General features: G+C 39.5%; 1 protein-coding gene across 2 annotated transcripts in view; it reads left to right on the top strand.

Annotated features, from left to right (window-relative positions):
- Window positions 1-13,962: 13,962 nt before the first annotated feature.
- etv1 (ETS variant transcription factor 1) overlaps window positions 13,963-26,766 on the top strand; it is a 71,095-nt gene continuing 58,291 nt past the window's right edge. Inside the window, exons 1-5 of one of the 2 annotated variants that reach the window (XM_007899712.2) lie at window positions 13,963-14,218; window positions 14,746-14,875; window positions 16,035-16,122; window positions 17,207-17,254; window positions 25,523-25,576. In XM_007899712.2, the coding sequence (XP_007897903.1) occupies window positions 14,819-14,875; window positions 16,035-16,122; window positions 17,207-17,254; window positions 25,523-25,576 (247 nt within the window). In that variant the 5' untranslated portion in view covers window positions 13,963-14,218; window positions 14,746-14,818. The remainder of the gene's footprint in view (window positions 14,219-14,745; window positions 14,876-16,034; window positions 16,123-17,206; window positions 17,255-25,522; window positions 25,577-26,766) is intronic. The other variant, XM_007899713.2, reaches the window with a different exon arrangement.

Consider the following 26,766-nt stretch of genomic DNA (forward strand, 5'->3'; position numbering starts at 1 on the left):
TTCCGCCTGGTTCTATATTTCCTCTATTTATGGGCGTGCAGACTTGACAAATTGTTGATTAAGTCCTAAGTAGGGTTGGTTTTCTATAGTTTTAAAAAGGTCAGAAATCCAGCTTTAAAATTAAGATTATGGATGATCTAAAATTCTTTGTCAATGGAGTGAAATTTCTCCCCAAGCATTTCTTATGCTTTGAGATTCATACTGGATTGGACATTAACCATCGAATAACATTTGAATATGTTGAAATACAACATAAGCTAGAAGAATGACCTTCACTATTGCTTTGAACACGCTTCTGATTACTGCACAAAGTTCTCAGTTGGTATATTCATTTATGGTTATTTTGTTTGGGAAATATGAAGGATCCCATCCCAAAAAGATCCAGTCCTGCCTTCACCTTGCCTACCATCTGCACAGCACAAAATGAAACATTCCTTCTCTCTCTTTCATAAGTCACTGAGTTCCTTAGTCTTGCTTCTTAGACACCATTGCTGGATAAACTTTACAATTATTGCTGCAGAGTGGACACATCCATGTTACTGTATAAATAACTCTGAAACCAAAGGTCTTAAGACAATATCCATTAAATTAGTATTTTTGGTGTTAGTTTCAGTTCCATTCATGTTGAATTGAGTCCAAGGTTTAAACATTTCAGTATGTGATCTAGTTATCACCTACCATATTTTTCATCCCAAAACATGTAATGCCAACTAGTTGGAATTTGCCAATTATGCGGTTGTAATACTACAAACATGGAACTCAATTCTTGGTAGATTTCTACTTTGATTAGAGGTGCCCAGTACCACGGAACCATCCCATAGAAGGAAAAGAAAGCTAAGAAAAGGTGAGAAGATAAAATTGGGGGGTGGGGGTGAGGGGGGTGGGGAGGAAGGATAGAATAAAAGGCTGGAATTGCTCCAGTATCCAGAACCAATAGATGAGCCAGAAATCAACGTTCTCCTCTGCACTTTTGCTGGTGGTTATCTCCAGAAATCACTGCTCAGAGATTGTCCTTAGGGACCTCTTTCCTTGTTTAGAATCCTAATAACTAGCATTGAGGAGAGTTTAATCCCACCAATCTGGGCTAGTTTTAAACCTGGGTTCCAGAGATGAAAGAACATTATGCTGACTTAACTACCAATTCCTCTATTGCTCCAGCTTCTATTATTTTTTCCATAATGGTGATAACATTTACCACACAATTAATGTGCTGATTGCTGATGCTTCTGTGGAACTAGGGGAAAAAATCCTACCAGGGTCTAAACTTAGACTTTCTTCTTACCAATTTGGAGCAATCAAATTTTGGTTCATTCTTAAATCCAGTCCTAATTTTGAAGCTGGGTAAAAAGAACCTAGAGAAAACTGGCTTCAAAATTGAGACTGAATTTAAGTGTTGTCCCACATTTTATGAAATACTAAGAAAAAGGATCTCTGAGTCTACACCCGGTGGAATTACTTCTCCTGGTATCTAGTTTTTATACATTTATGTTGTTGGCATATACTCTTCACTGTGACTCAGGCTTATTCTTTACAAAGATAAAATGAATCAGTCTTATAACAGGATTTCTAATTGTAAGAACACATACAAAAAAGGCTACAGGTAGCTAATAATGCATATTTTTTTCCATATGTTTCAGTTTAAGATATAGAACTGTAGTATACTACATTATTAACTACAGCCAAACGAGTGTGAAACACAGAGATTTCAAATGGTACTTCTTAATGGAGGAATGCAAGTTGGGAATCCTGATAACCAGAAGTATGTCACACCAACTCATGGGAACTTCACTCTGAAAATAGAGTTGGAGGGAGGGAGTTCTTATCAGTCCCCACAACTTATTTCCTTATTTAGAGAATTCTGTTTGAAATCCCTGTGTTTTAGAGCCATACTTGCACAAAATATTTTCCTAACTCCAGTGGGTGTTTAATGCAAGATAACGAAAACATGATAGTGTGAAAATGACATTAGATTGACAGCAATGTACAATATATACATATGCCTTCTTTATTTAGGGAATCCTGTTTGAAATCCCCATGTCTTGTTGCACAAACAATTAAAGTGTAGTCTTGTTGGTACACAATATCTCATAAATAGTCAATGAAAAATACAATGTTCAGATATGTATCTATATGAATATTGGAAACAGTAGTTCAGATTGCAAAGCTGTATTCCTTCTACAGCAAACTGCAAACCACTAGTGATATTAGAGATTTGCAGATCAAATGTTAGCTGTAAATATTCTTATGAACATGACCAAAGGTAGGTTTCTAAAGACATTGATCATGATCACAGTGCTATTTGAAGAATGCATTTTTCCACCAAATGGTTACCACCTTTAGCTTGTTCCAGCATGTTTTTCAACATGGAGGACCTTAAAAGATTTAAGGATTGTTTTAAAAATGTCATTAGGTAAGCCATTATTAAACAGTTGTAAACTCTTTCAGTCTTCTAATTATGACATTTTTCTTAAGACACTGGTATGGTGCAACATAAATACTATTCATGCATTAGTGTTTGGGAACAGTTTTTGCAGGATAAAATGATAGACTGACAGGCAGAAGATCTCTGTAGGATATCATGGTTTCGTTGCTGCTGAGCTGTGAGGGAGGGTAGGTAATGAGAGGATATATGTTATCTTTGCAGTGAAGGAGCCTAAATTCAATAGTGGAGATATGGGAATAAACTGATGTTCCAGAGTTTTACTTGGATTACTGTCAGGTTTCAAGTTGCATCTATACAATGACTTCTCCCAGGAAAAAGGCTGGGTTGAGGTAGAGTTAATGAACAGAAGGTTTTGAATTGACTTTGTGTGAAGCAGATTATATAGGCTGAACGGCTTTTTTCCATTCTGTGTTTTCTTATGGTTTTGTCACTTCACCATTTTAGAAATTACTGCAATTTTGTCCACAAAACTTTCCTGGTGATTTTTTTTTAAATTGTAAAATTTAAAATGTTTTCAACAATAAAATACTGTTCATTCTTCTTCGGATTTTTACACACGAACATTTTAGTCTTTTTGACACAGAACCTTTTTGTTGAACAGCTACTAAGCTATCAGCTGGAACGCCTTGTCCAATGCATTTGATATAATAAAATCTTTGTAACATACCAAATGCCACATCACAAGTTGTGCAAAAATAGATCCAAAAAATGCAAACCTAATGAGTTTAAATGTTATCAATTAAAGGTTGACATGATGTAGAATTTGATGCATTTTGTCAGCTCAGTATAAAAAGGCTATCAGACTTAATTTCAAGTTTAAAAACACTTCTGCTTCAAAGCCATTCCATCAAAACCCTCTGTCCTATGAAAGATGATGCTAAACATTTTGTGAAGTAAGGAGTTGATTGAATTGCTGGATTCCTGAGATGGGAAGATGGGACAATTGGAGAACACCTGACTTGTCTATGACCTTCATGTGTTAGCGTGTAATCTTTGGCTGATTACAGCCGTCTTTTCAAATAAGACACATATACTGTACGTTCTAATTTGTAAAACGCAGTGCTTCTGGTGTATTGCTGTGAGGTTTTAAGGAATGATGTATGTTAACTGAATAAAACTTTTTTTTCCCCCAATCAGGCTCATTGTTTGAACTTTATGCAAACACAAACTATAAAGGTCATACCTGTTTTCACATTAGTCATGCCTATAATTGTATAAACATTTAGAATACTAAAGCTCTAACGTGCATACTGAACAATTCTGAAATTATAGCTTGGGAGTTAAAAGGAATGCAACGTAGCTGCTGGGTTAACACACTCATGTCTCATAACTGCAAGCTGGATTGAATTTAACCCAAACTGATGGAATATAAGTGGACAAGTTCCAACATGACTGATGTCCTATCCATGATTGCATAGTCATTCACTGTTTGTACTTGGCTCACACCTGAAGAATGGCCAAGGAGATCATCAAGGTGACTTGTATTAGTCAAACTATAACTATAGTTCTGTTTTCATAGGATGAGAGAAGAAAATTGGCTTTTTTGCTAGAAAACTATGCTCTTTTCATTTTGTTAACCCATTGAGTACCTTTGTGATATGTCATTGGACTACAACATAGGAAAGTACCATTGCAACCCATCTGGCTGGTTAAAACATTTAGAAAGTGCAGAATTTTTCTCCAAATAGCTACTTAATGCACTCTTGAATTTACTGATGAATGTAATTTGCCTCCAGATTCTTCATTCTCTGTATATTTAAACTGTCTAGTCATCTCCCTATCCTGAGCTTGTGTCTGTGTCCCTTGTCATGGAGAGTAGCTCAAGACTTTGGATTATCAAAAGTTCCAAGGAATCAAATAGAATATTTTGCTCTTTTGCTTATTAAGACCTTTCTCCCCTTTACCAAAACCCAATTGTGCTAAGCAACAGCAATTAATTTACAACATAAGGAAAGACATAAGGTTAATTACATGCTTTGCAGCAAGTGCCATATGTTGTACCATCATCCCATCATGAAACACCTTTACTAATATTGCACAGTCTCATGTCTGTCTCATTATCTCTACCAGGGTATACATAATTTCACTTCAATACAATTTATATTTATATAGTGCATTTCACATCAGGAGGACATCTCAAGGCAATTCACTTCAATCCTTGCATGTAGGTACATCATTGCCAGCAAAGCACTAACAGCTGCCAATCATAGCTTCTTATTTATACCAATTTACATATTGTTACATGTGCTTTAATGTTAGTCTGTTTAAAAGCAGAGGCTGAAATGCTCCCTTGAGTATATTGGTATCACACACAGGAACACTCAAGCTGTGCCATTCTCTACCCATTAACAATGGCATAATTCAAATAATGGAGGAAAATTCCTCAGGTTGATAAATGCAGTGACATTGATATGTGTAATGGAGCAGAATGCCAGGTGTTAATAATATTTTAATACTGTACCTGACATTTATCCACCTGCAAAATTGGCCTTAAAAACATTTGGATGAGTAGGCTTGCAGAAAGTGTTGCTGTTACTCCTACTCTTGTTCAGGACTGCTCAATTCCTTCTCACACGGCATTTTCCTAAAGTTTTAGGGCTAGTTTTGAGGATGGAGGAACACTCAATATAATGTTTGAACTATCACTAACACCCAGCCTTCTGCCCCAATTAGCACACTTCATCATTGTCACATGTAGTGACAGGAAAAATTTTCATCTGTGAAGTTAGCAGGCATCATGTCCATTTTTACTAACCTAAGACATTTCTCACCTTGTACTGGTAATCACTCATTAATGAATGGCTTCCTGTGATACAAGCAGATACAACAGTACCACAATACGATAGATACACAGCTCAAACATTTTTTTCTTGTTCATGTTCATACTTAGGATTATAGCCAGCATATTCTCTTGCTTTGGACTCACATAGCCATGAGTTTAAAAGAGCTGTCTGGAACTTTTCAGTCACTGCTGTCTCCCTCTGCTCAGCTGGTCTGCATCACTTCCCTTGACTAAACTGGTGCACTCTGGAACACTACCCTGCGTGAAGGGCGCTATATGAATGCAACTATCTCCTTCATAGTCTACCTCAAGACCTTCCTCTTTAACCATGCCTTCGGTCATCTTTCTACCCCACCTCCTCCCTCATTACCCTCCACTGCCCTCAGCTCCCACTCCAAGCACAGGTGGAAGACCCAGTCTATGAAAGGTACTATATAAATGCAACTTGTTTTTGTCTGAAAGAGAGCTGGAGCTAGAAGTTCACTCACTCTTATAGCAGTCTTGGTTTCTCCCCGAAGGCTCGGGATGAACCGAAGACCCTCCCCTCCCACATTGAGTCTCCCAATCATAACCGACAGATTGTCAATTGACCTACCTACCTCCTGGACTGTGTTTATGGTCACCTCTCCCTCTGCCTTCTCACTTGTTTGGGGTCCAACCCCATCACTCCAAGATGCTATCCTGCATGAAGGGCACTATATAAAAGTTGTTGTTGTTCACTGCTGTCTATTAAGAATGGAAAAGGTCTTAATATGATCTTCAATACATTTTCTTGATTTCAGAGCATTCCCTAGGTTTATAGAAGAGCAAGAAAGAGGAAACTACAAACATCCAAAACTGCCTAGGCCATTCTATGTCCTGACCCCTACCAACTGTTCCACCGGCTAGCAACAAAGTCAGAAACCAGAAAGAGGTACTGGAAATGTTAGGCTCCCCAAATGGCATCATGGTAAATTCACTGCTCAACACAGCACTGAGCTATGCAGCCCAACAACAACAAGAAGATTTCATTTATTGAGCGCCTTTCACATTGGGAGGACGTCCCAAGGCGCTGGACAATTGGGTCGGGACCCGAGCAGGGGGGGAAATGGTCAGGGTGAGGGGAGGGAAGGAAGGGAGCGAGGAGAGGGGGTCTCCTACCTACCTCACTATCTCAAACAGGTCTCCAGTTTGTGCGCAGTGAATTGTCTTGGCTTGGGTGGCGATTAGGGACATTACAGTTATCTTTGTCTGAGAGCTAGTGAGAAGGAAAACCAGCCAGGGTTCACATTGCTCAGTTGAGTGACTCCTGATAGATTAGATGAGGTAGATTGGTTGAGAACACAAGCAGCTTTAGATGTGACAAAGTGGTTTCATGGCCTCAAGAAAGACACTGCTGTCTAGGCTCATGCACAAATAATTGCTACTGGTGTGACCTAATGGAGTAATAATCATGGAGCAAAATAAGATGGTGAGTTTGTATATGCCCTGCCATTAAAAATAGCAATCTTTTTATTATGACTTTATAATAGGATTTTCCATTAGAAAGTCACAATAAATGATGGTCATTTTAGGGATGACATATAAAGACAAGAGTTTTAGAAAGTGAGAGAAAGTTGAGGGAGAAAAAGATTTGGTCAACATTCTAAGTAAATGCAGTTATTTCCTGAGAGCAGTTTACATTTTGCAATGCAGTCATTAAGCTGCACATAGATGATACAGTTAGAAGATGTTATCAGGAGGTGCAAGATAGTATCTGTTGTTTTTTGACATAAACGGCCAGTATTATCAAAAAGAGAATGTAGTTTCTGATTTCGTTTATTCACAGTTAAGAATTGAAAATGGTTTGTTTCCAACATTCTCTGCAGTTAACTTTTCCTCTCTCTCCCCCTCCCAAAGCCTCCAAAACATCCCTGACTCTTAGACTGGGTCCAGGTTAGCCACGGCCTGTTTTAATACTGAAAGGAGTCTGTGAATGAACACAGGAAAGTTTGCCTCATTGTTTATGGTACAGAACACTGGCTCCACCCTGTCTCAGTCTCATGCAACCTATGCTTTGTGGTTACGTTTTGTGAATGGAACTCTCCCACTGTAGCCTGAGGGGAGAGCCACATGACCATGATTTATGCTTCAACTTTGAACAAACACATCATGTTTTTGTATCTTTGACGGGCAACTAAGCGTTTTTGCAAATGTTTTGGAAGTGGACGGGCACTGTCGATAAGAGTCTTGCAGTGAAGCCTGATCTGTGATGGGTTTCACACACAAGCTGGCAATGTCAGGGTTGGTGTGCGCATGTGGGGGGAAGGGAGGATGCATTGCAAACACTAGGCTGAACAGTCCAAACATCTGTTCCACTTCCAAACGCAGGGTGCTGTGCTTAAGCAGCTATAATTACCTCACCAAAGAATAGTGGTCGACGCTGTGTTTAGTATGTTTATTCTCAAAATGGCAATTTTTTTAAAGAGGTCAATTCTTATTGACCGCCATCTGAAAGTAATTTGCCACTGATGGCAGAAGTAAAAGTATCATTCTAAGATGTCTCCAAAAGATTGTTTTTATTTCAAAATGAATTCAAGTTGACAAAGAACATTTTCGTGCCAGAAGGGGAAGGACTGTCTTATTCCTTACTGGCACTGTCTCTCTTACCTGACCTGCTTATCCTTGCACTTGATAAAGTGCCATATCACGTCAAGATGTTTCAAAGTGCTTCACAGGAATTACTGTAACGTAGTGGAGTCCTGTAGCACTTGGTTAGCGCACTAGACCTTGCAAGCGAGAGGACCCGGGTTCGATGTCTGGACAGGCAAATCGTTGGACAAGTTTCCTTACTCCACACGTCTCTATTTACCGAGCAGTAAGTAGGAACTCAATTGTTAGTTGATTGGCTGATCTCTTTCCTGGGGTAATATTCCTTAGAAAAAAATCTGGTTACTCAATCCACGACTGCTTGTGGGACAGCCAATTGTGCGCAATTGGCTTCTGCGTTTCGCCCACAAAATATACAGTCAATTCGCTTAACAGTATATTTTGTAAAGCGCTATGAGACATCTAATGCAAGGATTATTACTATTATTATTATTATAGTGTCTCTGTTTTTTTGGTGAATGCCAAATATAAAATAAAATGTATAATAGCTGGCTGCCCGTGATCTCTGGGCAGCAGAGAACTTCTGAGTTAAAGCGTAAGAGTTCCCCAACAATGTAGTGCATCAATGATTGTCCTTAAGCAGAAGACTTAAACAAACTACAAACTAGTCAAAGCCATTGCAATTACTTTGCATATTGTTGTCTTCAATCATGTCATGGTATCACTTTGTACACCCTGTATGTACACTATGTACCAATCCGCCCGTTCCCTCCGCTCAGCCGGCTCTGGCCTGCTCCACGTCCTCCGACCCACCCCCCCACCATTGGCGGGAGAGGCTTCAGCCACTCTGCCCCCAACCTCTGGAATTCCATCCCCCAGTCACTCCGCCTCGCCCCCTCCTTAGCCTCCTTCAAGTCCCACCTGAAGACCCTCCTCTTCGACCATGCCATCGGCCACCCCCCTTCCTCTCCCTTCCCTTCCCCCCCAACTCCAGCTCAGGTCTAAAATGCTGTATGCTGTCCAATGCCTTGGGACATCCTCCTGACGTGAAAGGCGCTGTACAAATGTAATCTTGTTGTTGTTATCTTCACTACTGGTAATTCTGCTGTCAGTTTTACTTAAGCAGCAATTCTGGATCAGGCCATTTGCATTTAGAAGTACCTCCCAATATGGTATATAAGTTTATTTTTTTAAAATGTAACCATGACTTCTCGACCACGCACCATTATTGCCAAGGCTCACAATTTCACAACAAAAAAGTTGCATGTAAAAAAGATTTTTGACGACTAATTTGTATTTTGATCAATTTTCCAGACAGCATGTCGAATTCCAAGAGTTGTATAAACAAAAGTAAAAAGTAAGATCAGTATAGCAAACAAAAACAGGTCTAATTTCGCTGATTTGATGATACACGAAGCCCGTTCTCATGTGATTGTAAAGCAGTTGACGATGGAATCCCAGTTTACAGTCAGATTTCAATGGGAGTGCAATAATGCTCTAGGTGCTGGGCAAAGCCCTTCACAGAGAAGGTTTGAGTCAGGCAGCAGAATTTCCCCTCTTCCCCCTCCCTCAGCAGTACAAGCAGTAACTAATTCTGTGCTGCTGGAAGTCAATCTCTACTGGGACTTCTACTGCTGTCTCTATTCTATTAACACAGCAGTCAAGTTGTTACAAATAAATACATAGAAATAAAATGTGTCACCCATCAGAAAAGGCACAGATCTTACTTACTCTGACAATATATCACTAGGCCTGGTTATAAATAGAGTCTTTGCTGTCAAATTAAATTGTTATTTCATAGCGTGAAGCACTGGGACGCTTGAGATTAAAAACACAAAGTGAAATGATTTTTCTTTTCCCAGATAAGGAATGTAGTGGTTTTTTTGTGAGCGTTTTTCCTTCGCTGTATCTTGTGCTGTAGAGTTGAGGAAAGTAATCACAAAGCCAAGCTGAGTGGTTTTCAGCAACATCGTAGTGAAAGCAGGTGACGCTCACTGCAGACGAGCAACAGCAGATAAAAGGAGCAGGTTTTTTTCTTTTTTAAAAAAAATCAAATCAGAGTCTGCCCAGAGTGTGAGAGACTTATTGGAGGTGGTTTGAAAAGTTCAGAGTCCATTAAAAGACTGATAGCAGTGACTTATGCAGGTCACAGAATGAGCAAAAGCTTTGACGTGCCCTTTTAAGCTGTTTAGCGCTGTACAGCACACTTTAATCTTCTTCCCCACTATTAGGCGCAATGCAGGAATTCTATGTTGCTTCAGAGGGATTGGAGATGGGGAAACTACACATTAATGTAAAGTGGGAAGCACCACCAATGTAATTTTAAAGATAATATAATTGGGTGCCGGCCTTAAATCAGCCGTATGATAATGGGACTTCTGACCAGCCAAAAAGTGATATGATCAATCTAATTTACAATGAAACAAAATTACGGACACCAATGGGACAGGCATTCCAAGCGGCCTTTAGGAAGATTTAACTTTATAATAAAACCAAATCTTGATTGAATGGGGGAAAAGCTGCTTTAACTCTAGTGCTGTTTACTAGCAAGTCTCTCTGGCCAAAGTTGATTACTATAGCAGCATGAGGTTACACTACAAATATACGCAAATTCAGGGCAGTAATTTGGTGATGTACCTCAGTGTGCTTCAAAGTTTCAAATCCCATTATCAAGTGTTAGCACCAATCCACACACGTCTGCAAATAAACTCTTATCCACATTGGGGTGAAAAAGAACATTTTAAAGCAATACTATATAACGGCAACTTTTGTCAAAGTAGCACCATGCAAACAACAACTTACATTTGTATAGCCTCTTTCACGTAGGGAGCATGTCCCAAGGCACTGGACAGTCAGGGATTTAGACCCGAGTAGAGGGTTGTAAAGTTTCACATCTGGGAAAAAAAATTGCTTCAAAATATATTTACCCAATGACGTGGATTTTATAGTCTGAATTTCAGATCGCTCAGAGTTTTAGATATTTTCTAAGTTAGTGAGTGAGTGATGCAAGAATTACTTTGGACTTGGCTTATATATGTCCACTGATGTTTTAGTAAAATAATATCATGTCTCTTGGTTTCACTAGCTCCTTTACTCCCAAGATTATGCCCATCTAATATTTTATTCCATGATTAAATATATAATAGAGCCCTCCAGCATGGCTATGTAGTTCAAGTGTCTTTGCTGAATTCTGTTTTTAGGATTTCAGCTGTCTGTAGGATCAGTTGCCTCACCTCAGAGTCAGAAGATTGTTGGTTCAAGCCCCATGTCGGGACTTTAACCTCAAGGTCTAGGCAAGTGTTTCAATGTAGTGTTGAGGATCTGTTACATTGTTGGAGATGCCGTACTTCAGGTGAGATGGTAAACTGAGGTCCCATCTGCCTGTTCAAGTGGTGATAAAAGTCTCATGGTGTCCTGATCAAGAATCCACCAGATAAAAATGGTCATTCATTTCACAGCTGTTTGCAGGACATGGCTGTGTGCAAATTGGCTGCCAAGTTCACCATCAAAATAGACAGTTTCTCCACTTTACAGTAAAATCCTATGAAGCACTTTAAAATGTTCCAAAGGCGCAACTGTATATAAAATGCAAGGATTTTTTTAAAAAAATTATCTTTTCTTGCATCTCTCTTTCTTTCACATATAAATGTTCGATATAATGTATTCCTTTCCCTCAGTCTCACCATTTTCACATGAATTTCCTCTCCAGTGCCCCCATGATCGCAATGCTCCATTCTGGTATCAGTCGTGGTCACAATGCATAGATGCTGCATACCTTCGACTGGTGATTCACATATGAGGTGCAGCAATGAAAGAACTTGGTAACACTTCCAAATGGGGACCAAGCTGTGGGAAGCATTCTGCCTCAAAACAAGAGCTTCAATTGAGGTGGGTTTGTAAATGGGTAAATGATGTGCTGAGGATCAGGAAGATACTAAGTTTAATTCTTGGTCTTTGCTAAGGTGGGGTAGCCAGGGTGGCGATTGGGATGCTATAATTGGCCTCAATGCCTCTTTGGCAAGAGAGAGAGAGAACTGACTTAGATTCAGCTTAAACGGTCTTACAAAGAGTTCTAGAGTTGCAACTCTGATGCATCTACTTCGATCATACTTTTAGGTAAAACTATTCAAAGAGTTATTTCCATGTACTAATACCACTCTGCAGTTTACCAGAACTTTATACTGGTAGGATTACAATTACCATTAACATAGGCTTCAGGTGAAGAAAAAACTAACACTTAGATGGAAGGTAGACAGCACTGCTGTGCCCTGTGATGGTGCTGATGTACTGCGTGGACTAAATGCTTGCACTGGTCTTATATCAGTGTGACAGGTTTACATTGCCATGGGAGGGCAGGGGAGGGCTTGGTTCTCATGTTCCTCTTCTAAGCTGGTAGTCTGTTAGGGTTAATTTGGGTGAGCTACCAAAGAGCTTGTTGGCACCTTTAGAAGAGTACCCCAGCATGACACGCCACCTTCAGGAGAGAAGCGGTATCAACAGAAAACTCGAAAGACAAAATTATATCTACTTATTTTGTGCTGTAAATAATGTTCATCACACTGTTGAATAATGAATAACGTTCAAATGCGTTAGCTTCATGCAAATACTGTACTGCGTGTAGAGATGTACATATTTGTACATGGAGAGTAAATAACCATCAATACATTAACCATTAATAAATGGTTAAGTTTCAACTTTTTCGATTTTGTTCACAAACTATCTCAAGTTTTCCTTCCTCTCAGTTTGAAATACGGTATAATTTTGCTTGGATTGGATGCAGCCGCTTTTTATAGCAGCAGCAGAGAAAGAAAAACTCTCTGCAAACTTTGTGTCGCTTTGCTTTCATTTTTTTTTGGAAATGAAAAAAAAGAAAATGAGTTTTCTTCCTTTTCAATCTCTCTAAACTTTTTTTTAAAAAAAAACGACCTCTGTGTTTTGCTTCTTTTAACATGTTTTTTTTTTGGAACAACAGTTTTTTTTTTGTGAATGAACTTTCCTTCCAGTTTGTTCTCAGTTTGGGATAATTTTTTTGTGAATGAATGAAACTCCCCTCCCTCTCAGTCTGTCAATTACACCCTCTCCAACTCTGACCCCCCCTTTATTTTTGTGAATGAACTTTCCCTCCAGTCTCTGCCTGTCTTGCTCGCTTGTCTCTAAATCTGGACTTTTTTTTTGTGAATGAACCTCCCTCCCCTCGATCTCTGTGTTGACCTTTTTATATATTAAAAAAAAACAACTTCCCCTCTGTCTGTCTTTCTCTCTCTCTCTCTCTCTGTGGCTCACTCTTGCCTGGAGGGGAAACTGTTGCTCTATGAATAAACACATCAATCAGATGAAACACGACTGAGGTTATTGGCTGCCTCACCAAAACCCATGCAAATCCAACTGGTCATGCAAAAAGCACCACCCCTTGTTGCTGCGGTAACCATCTTCCCTGCCTGATCAGGCAGTCTTAAAACTGTTGCTCGGATTATGTTAAAGAAACACTGGGAAAGAGAAAGAGAGAGAGAGAGAGAAAGAGAGAGAAAGAGAGGAGGGGGAGGGATTTATGAAGTTAAAAAGCAAACTTCTAAGTGACTGCACCTTTTTGATGCTGTGTTATTTTTGGAGGATGATCTTTCGCCACACGAGCTTTGCATTTGCTAAATAAACGTCTGTAAATTGCCCTTTTCTCTCTTTTTTTTTAAAAAAACCTTACGGTGACTGGGTGGATCAGAGCATTTCACAATCGTTGCATTTTCATTAGCTTTTGGAACATGTAATAACAATAACACGCGTTTACTCTTAAAAGTTCTTGCAGGGCAGATGCACTGAATGCACATTGTTGGAGGAGTTTTAATGAGAGTTCGTGATCTATCGGTTATTGCACAAGAGATTTTTGAATACAGCTTTTCTTTGGGGGAAAAATAAAGGATACAGTAACTACATTGTGTAACAGGAGAGGAAAGTAAACACGCACTGCACACACCGCTCACTGTTAAGTTAAATCTGGGAAGGAAAGCGATCTTTGTGTTGGGAATCCTTGTCTTGTAAACTTGCATTAAGCATTTTTTTTTTGCTGACTTTCTTTTCCCTCTCTCTTTCTTTCCCGGACAATTCCGATTTGCAGATCGGTTTAGATTTTGAACAGAAAAGGAGTGGTGTGGGGGGGGAGTGGTGGTGGTGGGGGGGGAGCTGCAGCTTTAATCAAGTGAAGGGCTGAGTGATTGACAGCCAGAAATTGGAGCCGAAACAGACAGGCGACCAATGGGAGAGTTGCATTAGGAGACACTGGAGGCCCCTGGAGGAGAAGCGAAGGAAAAGCGAGTGAATTGAGCACAATCATAGGTCTGGGCTGTCTTGAAAGGACTCTCCATCAACTAATTCATGCTATTTACCAAATCTGACGGGGGATATTTATAGGCGATCGCATTGCACCCATTCAGGTGAGACCCTGTTCAACTTTTGCAAGACTCGAGAGCATTTGCGTGGTTTACAATATTGCAGCGAGAGAAGAGAAATTCTAATAATGATAACCAATAAAAAAAAAACGCTCCCCATTCTGGTCCCGTTATCTGCCTGTGGGGAAAATATTTGGGAATACCACGGTAATCGCCATTACGAGTTTGCTGTGTAGTCTCGAGGTTTGCATAAACGCTCCCGAAACGATGCGAAAACGTACAACGAACGCACTGACAGCCCCGAATTGCTGGGATGGGATCAGCCGATTCCCCCCCTGTAGTTTGCAGGCTGAGCCTTATCTGCAGGGCAGGTTGGGGCGACAGTCGTGTCTTCTCTCTTTTTTTTTGTGAATGGGGCGCTCAAGGCTAATTAGTTATGCAAGTTCAGGCAGTTCATTCATGATTTTGTTTTGGCCATCTTGTCTCTCTCTCTCTCTCTCTCTCACCCTCCCTCCCACTCTCCCACTCTCCCCCTCTCTCTCTCTCTCTCTCTCCCTGTCTGTCGTTTTTAGGCCGTTTGAGTCCGTCAAAGACAACCGTCTCCATCTAAATGCAGAGAAATAAGACAACCTAAGAGTTTTCCAAATGAGCTGCAGAATGGACGGATTCTACGATCAGCAAGTGCCTTACATGGTAACTTCTGTGAGTGAAGTCGCAAGTGGATGGATTGGAAGTTGGCAGGCGCTGTGATTTGGGTTCTTCTCTCTTTTTTTTTTGCTATTCACTTGTGCGTTATTCATATTATTTTTTTTTTGGGTGGGGGGGTGGTCGGGGGTGGGGGGGTGGTCGGGGGTGGGGGGGGGTGGGGGGGGGGGGTGTCGGTTGGAAATCATCACTCAGCAACTCATTTGATCTGTTGCAGCGAGTAAAAGAGAGCAGGGCTGGTAGATGCTTTGGTGGGTGCCTGACCCCCACCCACCCACTCCCCCAACTCCCCTTTTTCTCGCAATTGCATCAAGTTTTCAGTGGTGTTGGGGGGTGAGAGGAATAAACGCACAAGTGCAAAGTGCTGTATCTCAACCACCTCTCCCTCTCCCTCTCCCCCCCACACACACACACACATAAAACAAGTAAGAAATAAACACGACTGATCGCAAAGCGTGGCTCAAGATAAGCAGACACCCCCCCCCCACTCCCCCTCTCAGCAGCAAAAAGGCTGCAGAATCATTGAATATAACACAGTTCCTTAATAAGCGAACGGGACCGTCTGTGGTGGACGCACTGCCCCACATACAGCGCCGGAGCAGAGGAGGAAACGCAGCGCGCACTTTGCTTCCTCAGCTGTTTCTGTTCGATCACTCTTCTCCCTTTTGCACACACACACACACACACACACGAGCCACAGATTTGAAGATCCGCTCCTTCCACTTAAGTGTTGTGAATTATACATTGAGCGGTTTTGGAGATCCCGCAGTTTATGCTCTTTCTCTCTCTCTCTCACTCACACACACACACTCACACACACACACACACTCTCTGCCTATTCAGTGCATTTCAGTCTGATCAGTAACAAGTACTTTGTAAGAGATTGGGGGGTGAAAGCCACACTGCTGACTCTGGACACTTTTTTGTTTCTTTACGATTACATTTACTGCTCTGGGGTGGGGTGGGGGTCAGACACCGGGCAGATAGAGTTGTCTGCACACGACAGGTTGATGTTAGGAGTCTTATCCATCCCTGTCTCAGTCCCCCCCATCCACCCATCCATCCATCCATCCTCCCCAAAATTGCCTTATTTTAATGTGCTTTCCCGGAGCAGGTGCGCGCGTCTTATTTTAACAAACTCTTCTGTTTTCTGTAGAAACCGCAAGGAGGGAAAGGTAGTGAAAGATCCACAAGTGAGAGGAAAAGGAAATTCATTGACACAGACTTAGCTCAAGATTCGGAAGGTAACGTTATCCCCCACACACACACCCCCCACACACACACACACCCCCACACACCCCCACACACACCACACCCCACACCACCCCCCCCCCCACACACACCAACCCACACCACCCCCCCCCCCCCACACCACCCCACACACACCCCCCACCACACACCCCCCCCACACACACACACCCCCACACACACCCCACCACACCCCACACACACCCCACACACCAACCCCCAGAGGAAAAAAAAAGGTTAAAAAGATTCATTGCAAAAAAAAAAACTCTTTGATTTCGTCTGTTCCCTTTATCTTTCCCTCACCCACTACTTTGATTCTATAGTTAGTACTTTGACTATTCATATAAAAAACACGTTTCCTCTGTCACTGGTATTTGTATTCCCAAATCTCTCCTTTGCAGTTGGACTACACACAAGAAAAAAAATATGCCAACTAATGCCTTTCAGGACAAGGGTTTTAAACACAAATCCGCCTGCATGATATTTTCCCTTTATCCTGCAAACGATAAAGGAGGCTTTATGGGGCATTTTGGCACAATTTGCTGCATGTTGGAGATCTGTTACTCCTGCTTGGGTTCTGTTTTCTTTAAGATCTGTTGTAGTTTAGGCATTGCTGCAGAATAAGCAAATGGGATCCCCCTCCACCCCTCCTAAACACCCCACAGTGGCCGCTTAAATCTGCTGCTGTGACATTCATACCATGATACTTGTGTTTGATTCCGGACTGATAGGATCACATGCTGCCCAGAAATCTCTCCCTGTGTGTGTGTGTGTGTGTGTTATGTGCTTCAGAGGGGGAAAGAGTTTTAAAATCCGATTGCAAGCGATTTAGATCTGCTCATTTTTATGACTGGTTTAGGACAGTGATTCGATTGCTGTACATTGCACCAGAAACATAGTTCCTGGATGTTTTAATGCCAAGTAGCTGAGAAGCCCTTTTTTTAAAAAAAAATGTGTGTGTATATATATATATATAGAGAGAGAGAGAGAGAGAGACAGAGAGAAAGACGTATCTTTTGTTCTGTGTAAGAAAATAGTTTGCTCATGTTGCAAATGACTCTCACTCCTCTTATCTTGCAGAACTCTTTCAGGATTTGAGCCAGCTTCAGGAAACTTGGCTTGCAGAAGGTAAGAATATGCTATCCCCTGACACAACACAACAAAAAAAAATCTGCAGGAGGGAGGGAGGGAGAGAGAGAGAGAGAGAGAGTGAGTTGGGTATGGGGGGGTGGTGGTGGTGGTGGTGGGGGGGACAATTGCAACGCCTAAAGTTGCGTTCCTAACGTGAAGCCCAATTAATTGAGCTCTAAAAGAGCCACCTCATGTGTCATGCATACATTAGAGGCTGTGATTAGTCTGCCTTGGGGAACTCAGGGTTGATCTTCCCAGTGTCATCACAGATTACCAGGAGAAATTGCTTCCAGCTTACAATCACATCTGCTTTTGGGGAACGATCTACAGCACCGAGCCTGCGAGACTTGAAGTTTGAAAGCACCGTCCAGTTTGACTGGCGATGGTCGTTCTTGATCGGTTTTCACTGCTGCAGGATTTTTTTTAGAGCGTGAATTATTAAGAAACCAGGCTGTCTCTTGAGCTCGAATGGTGCCAACAAGGAGCTTTGATGTTCTTTAGGTGTTGTTTTCTGATGGCAAATAGTGTTTATATTCCTCGATTCATCGCGACGGGATGCTTCAGGATTTGAGTGCAAGTGTCTTTTATCCAGCTTGCTCACAGCACAGAAGTTTAGGTTTGTAGTTGACCTGTATTCTCAGACTATTGTGTGTGCTTTTCTCTCTTTTTTTAAAAAAAAGAACAGAGAGATGGGCCAGTCATTTTATTTTTGTTCAAATGTTTTGGTAGACCTAAAATGATCAAGTTTGAAAATATTTTCAAAGTGCTTTTGCAGTGATCTGAGCAAGTCTTCCGATCTGCCCAAAGCTGCTTTAAAATGTTTCAGTGCAATTGAAGGAGCACCAACCTGCTTTGTGTAAGGAAATATCAGTGCTTTATTTTTGGAGGTGGCTGTAAAAGTATCTCTAATGTAACAGTCAGTGTATATTATTCATTGGATAAAAGTATTGTTGCAATGAATAAGAGGATTCATTTGGTTTTTTTTCTGTTTTAGCTATGATTTGCATAGCTCTCGATGTGAAAGGTGTTATATGAATGCAATTTGTGGTTGTATTTTATTATGATTTGAACCACTATTTCCATTTTCAGTGTAGTGTACTAATATTACTTCAAATTGCTGCAGAGACTATGTGCTTACGATAGCGTGTTCCAGTTTTATTGATCATTTGTTCGAAATTAACTTAATTTTACTATTTGATCTGCTTAAACTGATCCTTATATGTACGCTGGGCATCAAGTGGGATAAGATTTATAGCAGCATTGTATGTGCGCATATCACACACAGGTATAATGATAATATTTGAAAACTATTCTAAAATGTAATGACTGACAGCAATATTCAAACTCTAGTTAAAAAAGTTTATTTTTGCTTTTTTCTCACAAAATCAAGTGTAATGTTTACCTTAAATGTTAAGCGATCATTTAATTTTAATGGACCTGTTTTGCTAAGTATATTTGTTTCCACTAAATGTGATGGATAGCTTTAGAAGTCTATTTCGACCAGCACTTGGACAGTGACATGTAAATGCTTGAGTACCAAAAGCTCAGGCGACTTGCTTCAAATAGACATTTTTTTCTGCCTTTCCATAGGTCTGTGTAGCTTGACCAGGTATTTGAAAGTGTCTAATATATTTCAAAACACAAGTTTTGCAAACAGCGGAATGCATTACATTTCCGCAATCTTAATGATAAGTTAAATGTGCCAAGCTTGTCTCTCTCTGTGTTCTAGTACTAAGTGAATCTTTATTAATGCTTAGCTGAACTAAAATGAGATAATAGGTTTGCAAGGTTCCTGTTTATTTCTTTTTGTTACTAAGGCAGCTGGGAATGTGATAGCTTTTTCTTTCCTTAGTAAGAAAATACTACAAAAAAATCCAAATTGCCTTTAATTCAGATTTGGATAATTTCTGCCACTGTATGATGTCTAGAATTGTGTTGTGGAATAGACAATCGCATGGTTAATACGCAGGAAGTAGCCTTATTTTACTCTTCTAAATTTCAGGCACTTTCAAAATAGTTATATAGAAAGCTCTCTTAATTACCATTTTCACAACAAAAAATGCAATAAATTGTGGGAGGGAAATCATGTTATCTATGTTTATACAAAGTATTAAAAATCAAGATTAAAATTTGTTTTGTTGACAAGGCTGTAATGGAATGCAGATATTGTGGGAGGTATGATTTGTTTCGATAAGAAAATTATCATTGTTTTAACACTGACACTGTTTAATACTCATTGCTTTCTACAACCTGCCCTTCCAACAGATTCGATTTAGAAAGTATCTGTATTTCTGAATATCATATTCCTAATATGTAATGTTATCTGTGCACTATTTGTTCTTCAAGTAAAGTTAGTAAACAGTGCAGGGATTGCCATGGATCACTGTACTGGAGATAGATAGGAAGTAACTAAATATGCACAATAATTTGAGAACCGGGGCATGAATTTTGCACAGCCCAAGGAATAAATCCATTTTAAGAACAACCAAAAGAAACAGTTGAGATCATGTGAGAACTTGTACCATTATTGTAAGAAAAGAGAACCATATGTGACTTCTCCATTGTTTGCTTCCTTTTGTAAAATGCGCAGATGTTTATTTGGAAAAAATGTTGTGGAAACTTTAGAAAGTGTGTTTTTGTGGGGAAGAGAAGGGGAATTGTAAGTTTCACTGCTGAAAAATAACCTATCTCCTTAGGAATTCATGTGATCTGTGTTTGAGTTTAGCATAGCCGTGTGCATTGGTATAAATGGTCCATTTATTGGTTCCTGGCAAATAACAGTAACAAAACTAAGACAAATTCCACTACTTCTGAATCATTTTAGTAATGTTGTACTTTGTTTTAAAAACAAATGAAAAATCTCACCTTCTGGTTGTTTTCCCATCTCTACACTGTCTTCCTTCAGCCAGTTATATCAGGACAGATTGTACCATGCACTCTCTACTCCTGCTATCAATTTCCATTTTGTATCAGCTGACCAGAAGATATGCTTAAGTGCTTTACAGAAAGTGTCTGACTGATGCTTTTATGGGAGACCTGGGATTGAATGCAACTCAGACTGAATGAATGAAAGTTTCTATGTTCTGCTAGTTACAAGAAGAGTTGTACAGGATGTAAATATATAGTTTGAAATCAGTTTCTTGTGGTCGTATAGTCCCATAGCACAAAGTTACCAATACATTGGCTTTTATTTAGGAGTACTATTAAAAAAAACTTAGAAGCTGTTTCTGAACACCGATAGCTGACACCTCGGTGAGCCCAAAAATTCACCAACATAAATGTTTTAAAAATATCGATTCTTGTATTGTCACTGAGTTACACCTTGGGTTAGAACTGTCAAACCATGTCCTTACTGAACGACCAAATTCACATATGGTTGTGATTCAACTATGAGCTATCTGATTCCGAGGCGAACCTCTGATCTGCAAAATCTATTATACAAATAACCACTTTCAATTATTTGAATATTCACCAGGCTCACAACATAGTGGGTCGCAACGCTGCACTTTTTTCACACGCACAAAGATAGTTTTTTTATTTTTCAACAGTACTTTTTCAAATAGTTTATGGAGCGCATGATGCAAAGTTCTGATAGGCCTAAGCAAGTATGTAATTGCTACAGAGGGTGATTGTTCAAGGTAAATAAATGTAAAATGGTGAGTTCATGTTTACACAGATAGTTCAAGTTTACTTCCCTTTTTCTTCCTCCACCTCAGTCTAAAGGGTGTGACGTGGTCTTTGTGGTTTGACCACGGACTTGAGAGTGGCCATTTTTTTAAGGGAGGTGGGGCTTAGCTTTGACTGTGTAATTGTTGTGAGGATCAGTTTGCTCGCTCGCTCACTCACTCGCTCACTGTCAGTGCGAATGACTCACAGATTGTTTTTCTTAAAATTTGACTGTTAAATTGCTCCCTGTGCACATTTGTAGATTCATAACCTTTATGGTGTGTTTTCCATTTATTCAAATTACTCCTTTCTCCTTTTAAACAGAGATACCAGTTGGCACAAGCTTCAATTAACCCTTTCCTGCTTGATTTAATCTGTAGGGAGTTAACAAGATCATTTTTGCACATCCAATTGCAGTCATTGCCATTTATTGTTTTCAACTGGCTGTAATTGTGTGAAAACTGCCCTTATTGCGGCACTGAATGGGTATTCAGCACACCAGCACTGTGTTAAGTTTTCACCTATGATTTCACAAGATTGACAAGACAAGAGTAAACCAAGTCCTAAATCGCTGAAATGTGTATAAGCTCATTTGAGCAATAATAATCTGATCCAGCATCTTTCACATTGGGAGGATGTCTCAAAGCTGTTCACAGGATTTACTGTGAAGTGTGGTGACTGTATATTGGTTGGTAAATTTGTAATTAAAAGAAACTCCACAAACTGATCTGTCCATTTAGGGTTTCAGTTTTTTTGATATAGAATTTTCCTTCCGCAAACTAACCTGAACAGATATGATTGAAGTTTGTTTTTGGTTCAGCCAGATTTAATGAACACGGGTTTAATTTTCGCTCCACGTCCTTTTTAAAGTTGATGCGTAAATCGTGCTAGTTTTTTTTGAGCATTTAAAGCATTTAACTTACTCAAAACTAAAAGAGTAAATGGGCTTTATTTGTGCAACAGCATTGGTAACATCGCTTTAAAAAGTTACTTTCAATGATATGGCAGCCCTGAATTGTATAAAATATAATTAGAGAGAATTCTGTAAACCATTTCATAATTCGTAGCGTTGTTCCGAATGGATTTAAATCTTGGAACATTTTCTGTGTTATTTGTCTGTTGAAATTCTGCTGACATTCATATAATTGGGGTTGCACGAGGGTTCAATCATGGTGGAATGGGCAAAGACACAACTCGGAGTAGCATTAAGCCATAGAAACCGCATGGATATAGTCTTGAATCTTGGTCATTGCTGAGTTATCTGATTTTAGCTGGAATGGCAATAGAAGCTTTACAATTGGTCTTATGCCACTGGGCTAAAGGAAGATATAATTTAGCCTGTATTCCTGTTCCTGATCTCTACCCTGTGACCGTGCTGTAAACTGTGCGTGGATATTGGCTGTGATGGATTTCACAGTCAAACAGCGTGCCAATGCTTGCTATCTAGGCTCACCCATTTTGGCAGGGTAATGGAGGGCAGCCGGCACCCGTGGAACAGTATCCCAGCATGATTCGCCACCTTCAGTAGGAGAGAAAAAGTGGTGTAAATTGGCAACAAAAAAAATCTTAAGCGGTGACATATTCTCTCCTATCTTATTTCAATTTTATAGACATCAGTGCAATAGATGAAGCAACAACCATTTATTCAAAGCAAGGAGGGCTATTCATATTAAGTACTCTGCGCTTATTAAAAATTTTCAATTGAACCAGACCCTGGGCTAATCCAGTGTATAATGGTTGCAAAAATGTGTACAGTCTTTGATGTTGAAAATATTCCAGTATTTCTATGAATTTTTCAAAAAGAAATGATAGTACAAATTTGCAGTTCTATAAGCAAACGCCTAACAACATTAATTTATCAGTCTAGGCATCAAACTTTTTAGTAATGGACTAAAGGATTTGTAACTGTTGAATCCTTCAGTAAATAGCGTTCTCATACTGACTGACTAGATCGACTTCGATCACTGCTGATTGTTGCCAGACTCCTTTAGCCGCAAATACACCCGTGTTTCACTTCATAGAATGTCATAATGAGATTGGTGTCCAAGACATATTCCGATGAGTTACTGTAAGATTCCTTTTTTTTGTATATGCAAGTACCTGTGAATTAAATCCGCGTGGTTAGAATTGTAAATTTCATGTTGTAATACACAGTGGTAATGTCAGTAAATGTACTGACGAGTGTAGAATCACTCTTGTTTGTCTTCAAGTTTTTCCCCCCAAATATTAGGTCCGAACCTGGATCTGAAGGCCATATTTTATCATTATTAATGATACCTGATAATAACCCTTGCACTTTTGATATAGCGCCTTTTCATCTCAACAACAACAAAATTACATTTATAGAACGCCTTTCACATCGGGAGGACGTCCGACGTGAAAGGCAGGAAGATTTCTCAATACCGGGAAGATATCGGCAAGATTTCTCAATACGCTTCACAGAATTTACTGTAAAATGTAGTAACCGTATTTGTATGCAGATAATTTGACCAAAACAGCCATATTGAACCACTTATGCATTAATCCGTGACTAAATTTGTGCTCTCACACTGAATGCTGCATTCCCATAAATTATTTAGCATTTTGTCTGTGCACAGGTTCTGTAAAAGTCAGGAATTTTTTAAAAAACATTTGAAGCATTATAGAATCTACTATTGAACTAAATTTACACGGCTTAAAAATCAATCCATTCAAGAAAGAACACATATTCACTTTAAGATAGAATCATTACTTACAATATGTTTAGCTGCTTATTTTGCCCCTCTGTGATATTGGTCTGAATGACTAAAATTAATGCAAGACACAGGAGCACAATTAAATTTCATTAAGTTAATGGGGAATCTCAGTGATGGTCTGTCTGAGTTTCCCAACTTTTCCTCATTTTAGCGGCATTTGCTGCTGATATCCTTAAACATATTGTTCAATCCACTGAGGAATGTATATTATTGCACATATTGCAATATGTGAATCTTCGTATTGCTTGAGAATCCGCAACATAAACCATTAGTGTGGAATTAAGACTTTGAAGGGTTTGCGAATATGAGATGCTATTGGACTTTTCAGCGATGCTACACAAAATGGCTAGATATTTAGAACTGGTTCTAAGTCTGCTGTTTGTATACCCCTTATTACGACTTTATGTATACCCTCAAAGAGATGATAATGGAGCAGCAGCTCCCATTAATCTTCCCCATCTTTAGAGAAGGGAATTTCTTCTGGTATCCTGGCCAACAATTGCCTAAAATGAAAAATTGTCATTAATTTCATTACTGTTTGTGGAATATTGCTATGTGCAATTTGGCTGCCACGTTTTCTTGCAAAATACTCAGTCACTACAATCCACAGTAAAATCCTGTAAAGTGCTTTGAGGCCTTCTCCCAACATGAAAGGCGCTAGACCAAACACAATTATTATTATTATTACTATTTCCTTTCAAATGGCAATTTTGACCAGTTCCAATAAATGGAAACTGGAAAAAATCCCACCTATGCAGCAGAACTTTACATTTCTGCTACATAGATTCTATACAAATGTAATTTTGTATTGTATTTTTGTATGTGACATGGCTTGGCTACAATCCACAAAGTTTGGGAATTAGTGTGGATTGTGGCTTATTTTAAGGTTCTTCTGCAGCATACTCAGAATTACATGTGATAGTCTTTTTACACTACTTGTTAACATCCATACGGAGTATCATTGTGTCCCAAAAGGGTGGGTTTCATGTCCCTTCATCCTTTTATACAGTAAATACAGTATTTTTTTTTTAAACCCCTCTCCTTTTGAGCTTCGTCACACAGGTTCAAAGCCCATAACTGGCTTCATGTTTTCCATTTTTTTTTACAACGCTAATATTTACGAATCAACCATCAAGCTAGTAAACTGTTGCCGAAAATCGACCTCGGTGTATCAATATATCTGCCACCGAATGCTGTCTCCTAAGTTGAATGTTGCAGTAAGTATCAGTAGCTGGGGTCCTGTGTTATAATCTCGATCCCGTAGTCCATGTATAATGAGCCCCACTGAAAGTGACAAGAAAATCAAAATAATTTGCCCTTTATAACCCTCCCTGTTTCACAGCCTCTTGACTTGTATTGCGCAAAGTCGCACATTAATGCATGAGATTAGTTATAGGCTGTGTTTCTTCCTTACGGCTTCAGGTTATATTTACAGTATCATTTCTAATGCAATTTGAATCCGTTAGTTAAATCAATCCTCTGTGTAAGTTTACAAATGACACTTGTGATGATTCTTTCGCTAGGAAAACCAACATTTCTACACTAAACATATTAAAAGTTGGATTTTATGTGGTCAAAGGCATTTTCTTACATAACAAGGGTGTATTTGATAAAGCATCTTAACATGTCAAAACATCTGAAAGCACCTCACACATTGAGTGTTATTTAATGCAATACTTTTCGTTATTGAGACACTGCTGCCCTAACAGGCAGTCTTGGTGCATTGAATATCCAGCTAGTCAGCAGCTAGTTATTCAAAAATAAAAACAGCTTTTTGTTTCTGTGAAAAAAAGTTTGCCATTGAAACATCAAATTATTTTGTTAAAATTCCATCTCTTTACGTTTTATTTTCTTTTCTCAACAGCTCAGGTCCCTGACAATGATGAACAGTTTGTGCCAGACTTCCAGTCTGAAAACTGTAAGTACAGTATGACTCATCTGTTGCCTTTTACGGTTTTCTTTCACATTTGAGGAATACTATGCCTTATGGCCATGTCAGGCCACCTTCTTACCCTGACTGTGACATCAGCAAAGCAGAGACTCAGGCTTCATGTTATGAATGAGGCTGTTGTGGCTGCAGGCAGCTTCTAGGAAATACCAACTGGATCAAGGTGTTAGACACAGAGGGATCTGTCATTCATATGTTTTTTGGACTGGAGACAGATGGGGAAGCAATTGCACACAGTTTGCATAGCCCAAGCCAACCTTATTACAGTGACATGAATTTGCTATCCACACTACTAAATGGACTGGACAGTGAATCAGTCAGTCTGACACACAGATATTAGAGCTTTCTATTGAACAAAAACCCAATGCGTTATTTCACATTGTGTGTCAATGTAAACTATTTGTGCAATTTTTGTGAGGACAGAGTTGCCAATATTTGATTAAATAATCGCAATTAGAATTTTTCAACTGTCTCACAGTTAAGGGAAGGATATGACTTGCACACAAGCAAAATCTGCTTCTTTCAAGAGAAATATTTCAGCTACGGTATGGTCAGGATATATTGTAACCACAAGCAACGTTTTTTAAAAAAAGTAAATTTTGCTACAACTTCTTGTTGTGTATTTGGGATGGATGGACGGTAAGGAACAAGGATTTCCCCTCTCATTTGTACCCAATAGACAATGTTATTTAATTATTTATCATTTTTGTCCCTTAACAAATTCCATTTTTATTTCCTCTCTTCCCTGCTTATTGTCAGGATACCATATTTCCCATAATAGGGACTCTATGAAATGAATGGTGGTTCATGATGAGTGGGAACATTTACTGGAAGGATAGGCCACTATTCACTGTTTACATCTTTTATGCCATTTCACTGTTTAAGAATATGGCTTAAAGCAGGCCTTTTCATCCCTGCCTCACTTTTTACCTTGTAATTCTATTTAGGAGACCCTATTTTTTCTTGGGAGGGTAAATTAGATAAATGGGATCTTCTGTCATAGCTGTAGTTACCTCGCCCTGCTTCATTTCTGAACATGGCTGGTGTTTCATTGCAAGACTTCCCTTTTAAAGATAACCAAAATTGCCAATGAGGTAAGAATGTGCAACTGTCCAAAGGAGATGGGATGCGTTCTTGTTGTGTTCCTGCTTACAAAAATC

Source organism: Callorhinchus milii, unplaced genomic scaffold, assembly GCF_018977255.1.
Source record: "Callorhinchus milii isolate IMCB2004 unplaced genomic scaffold, IMCB_Cmil_1.0 Scaffold2, whole genome shotgun sequence".
NCBI classification, from domain to species: Eukaryota; Metazoa; Chordata; class Chondrichthyes; order Chimaeriformes; family Callorhinchidae; genus Callorhinchus; species Callorhinchus milii.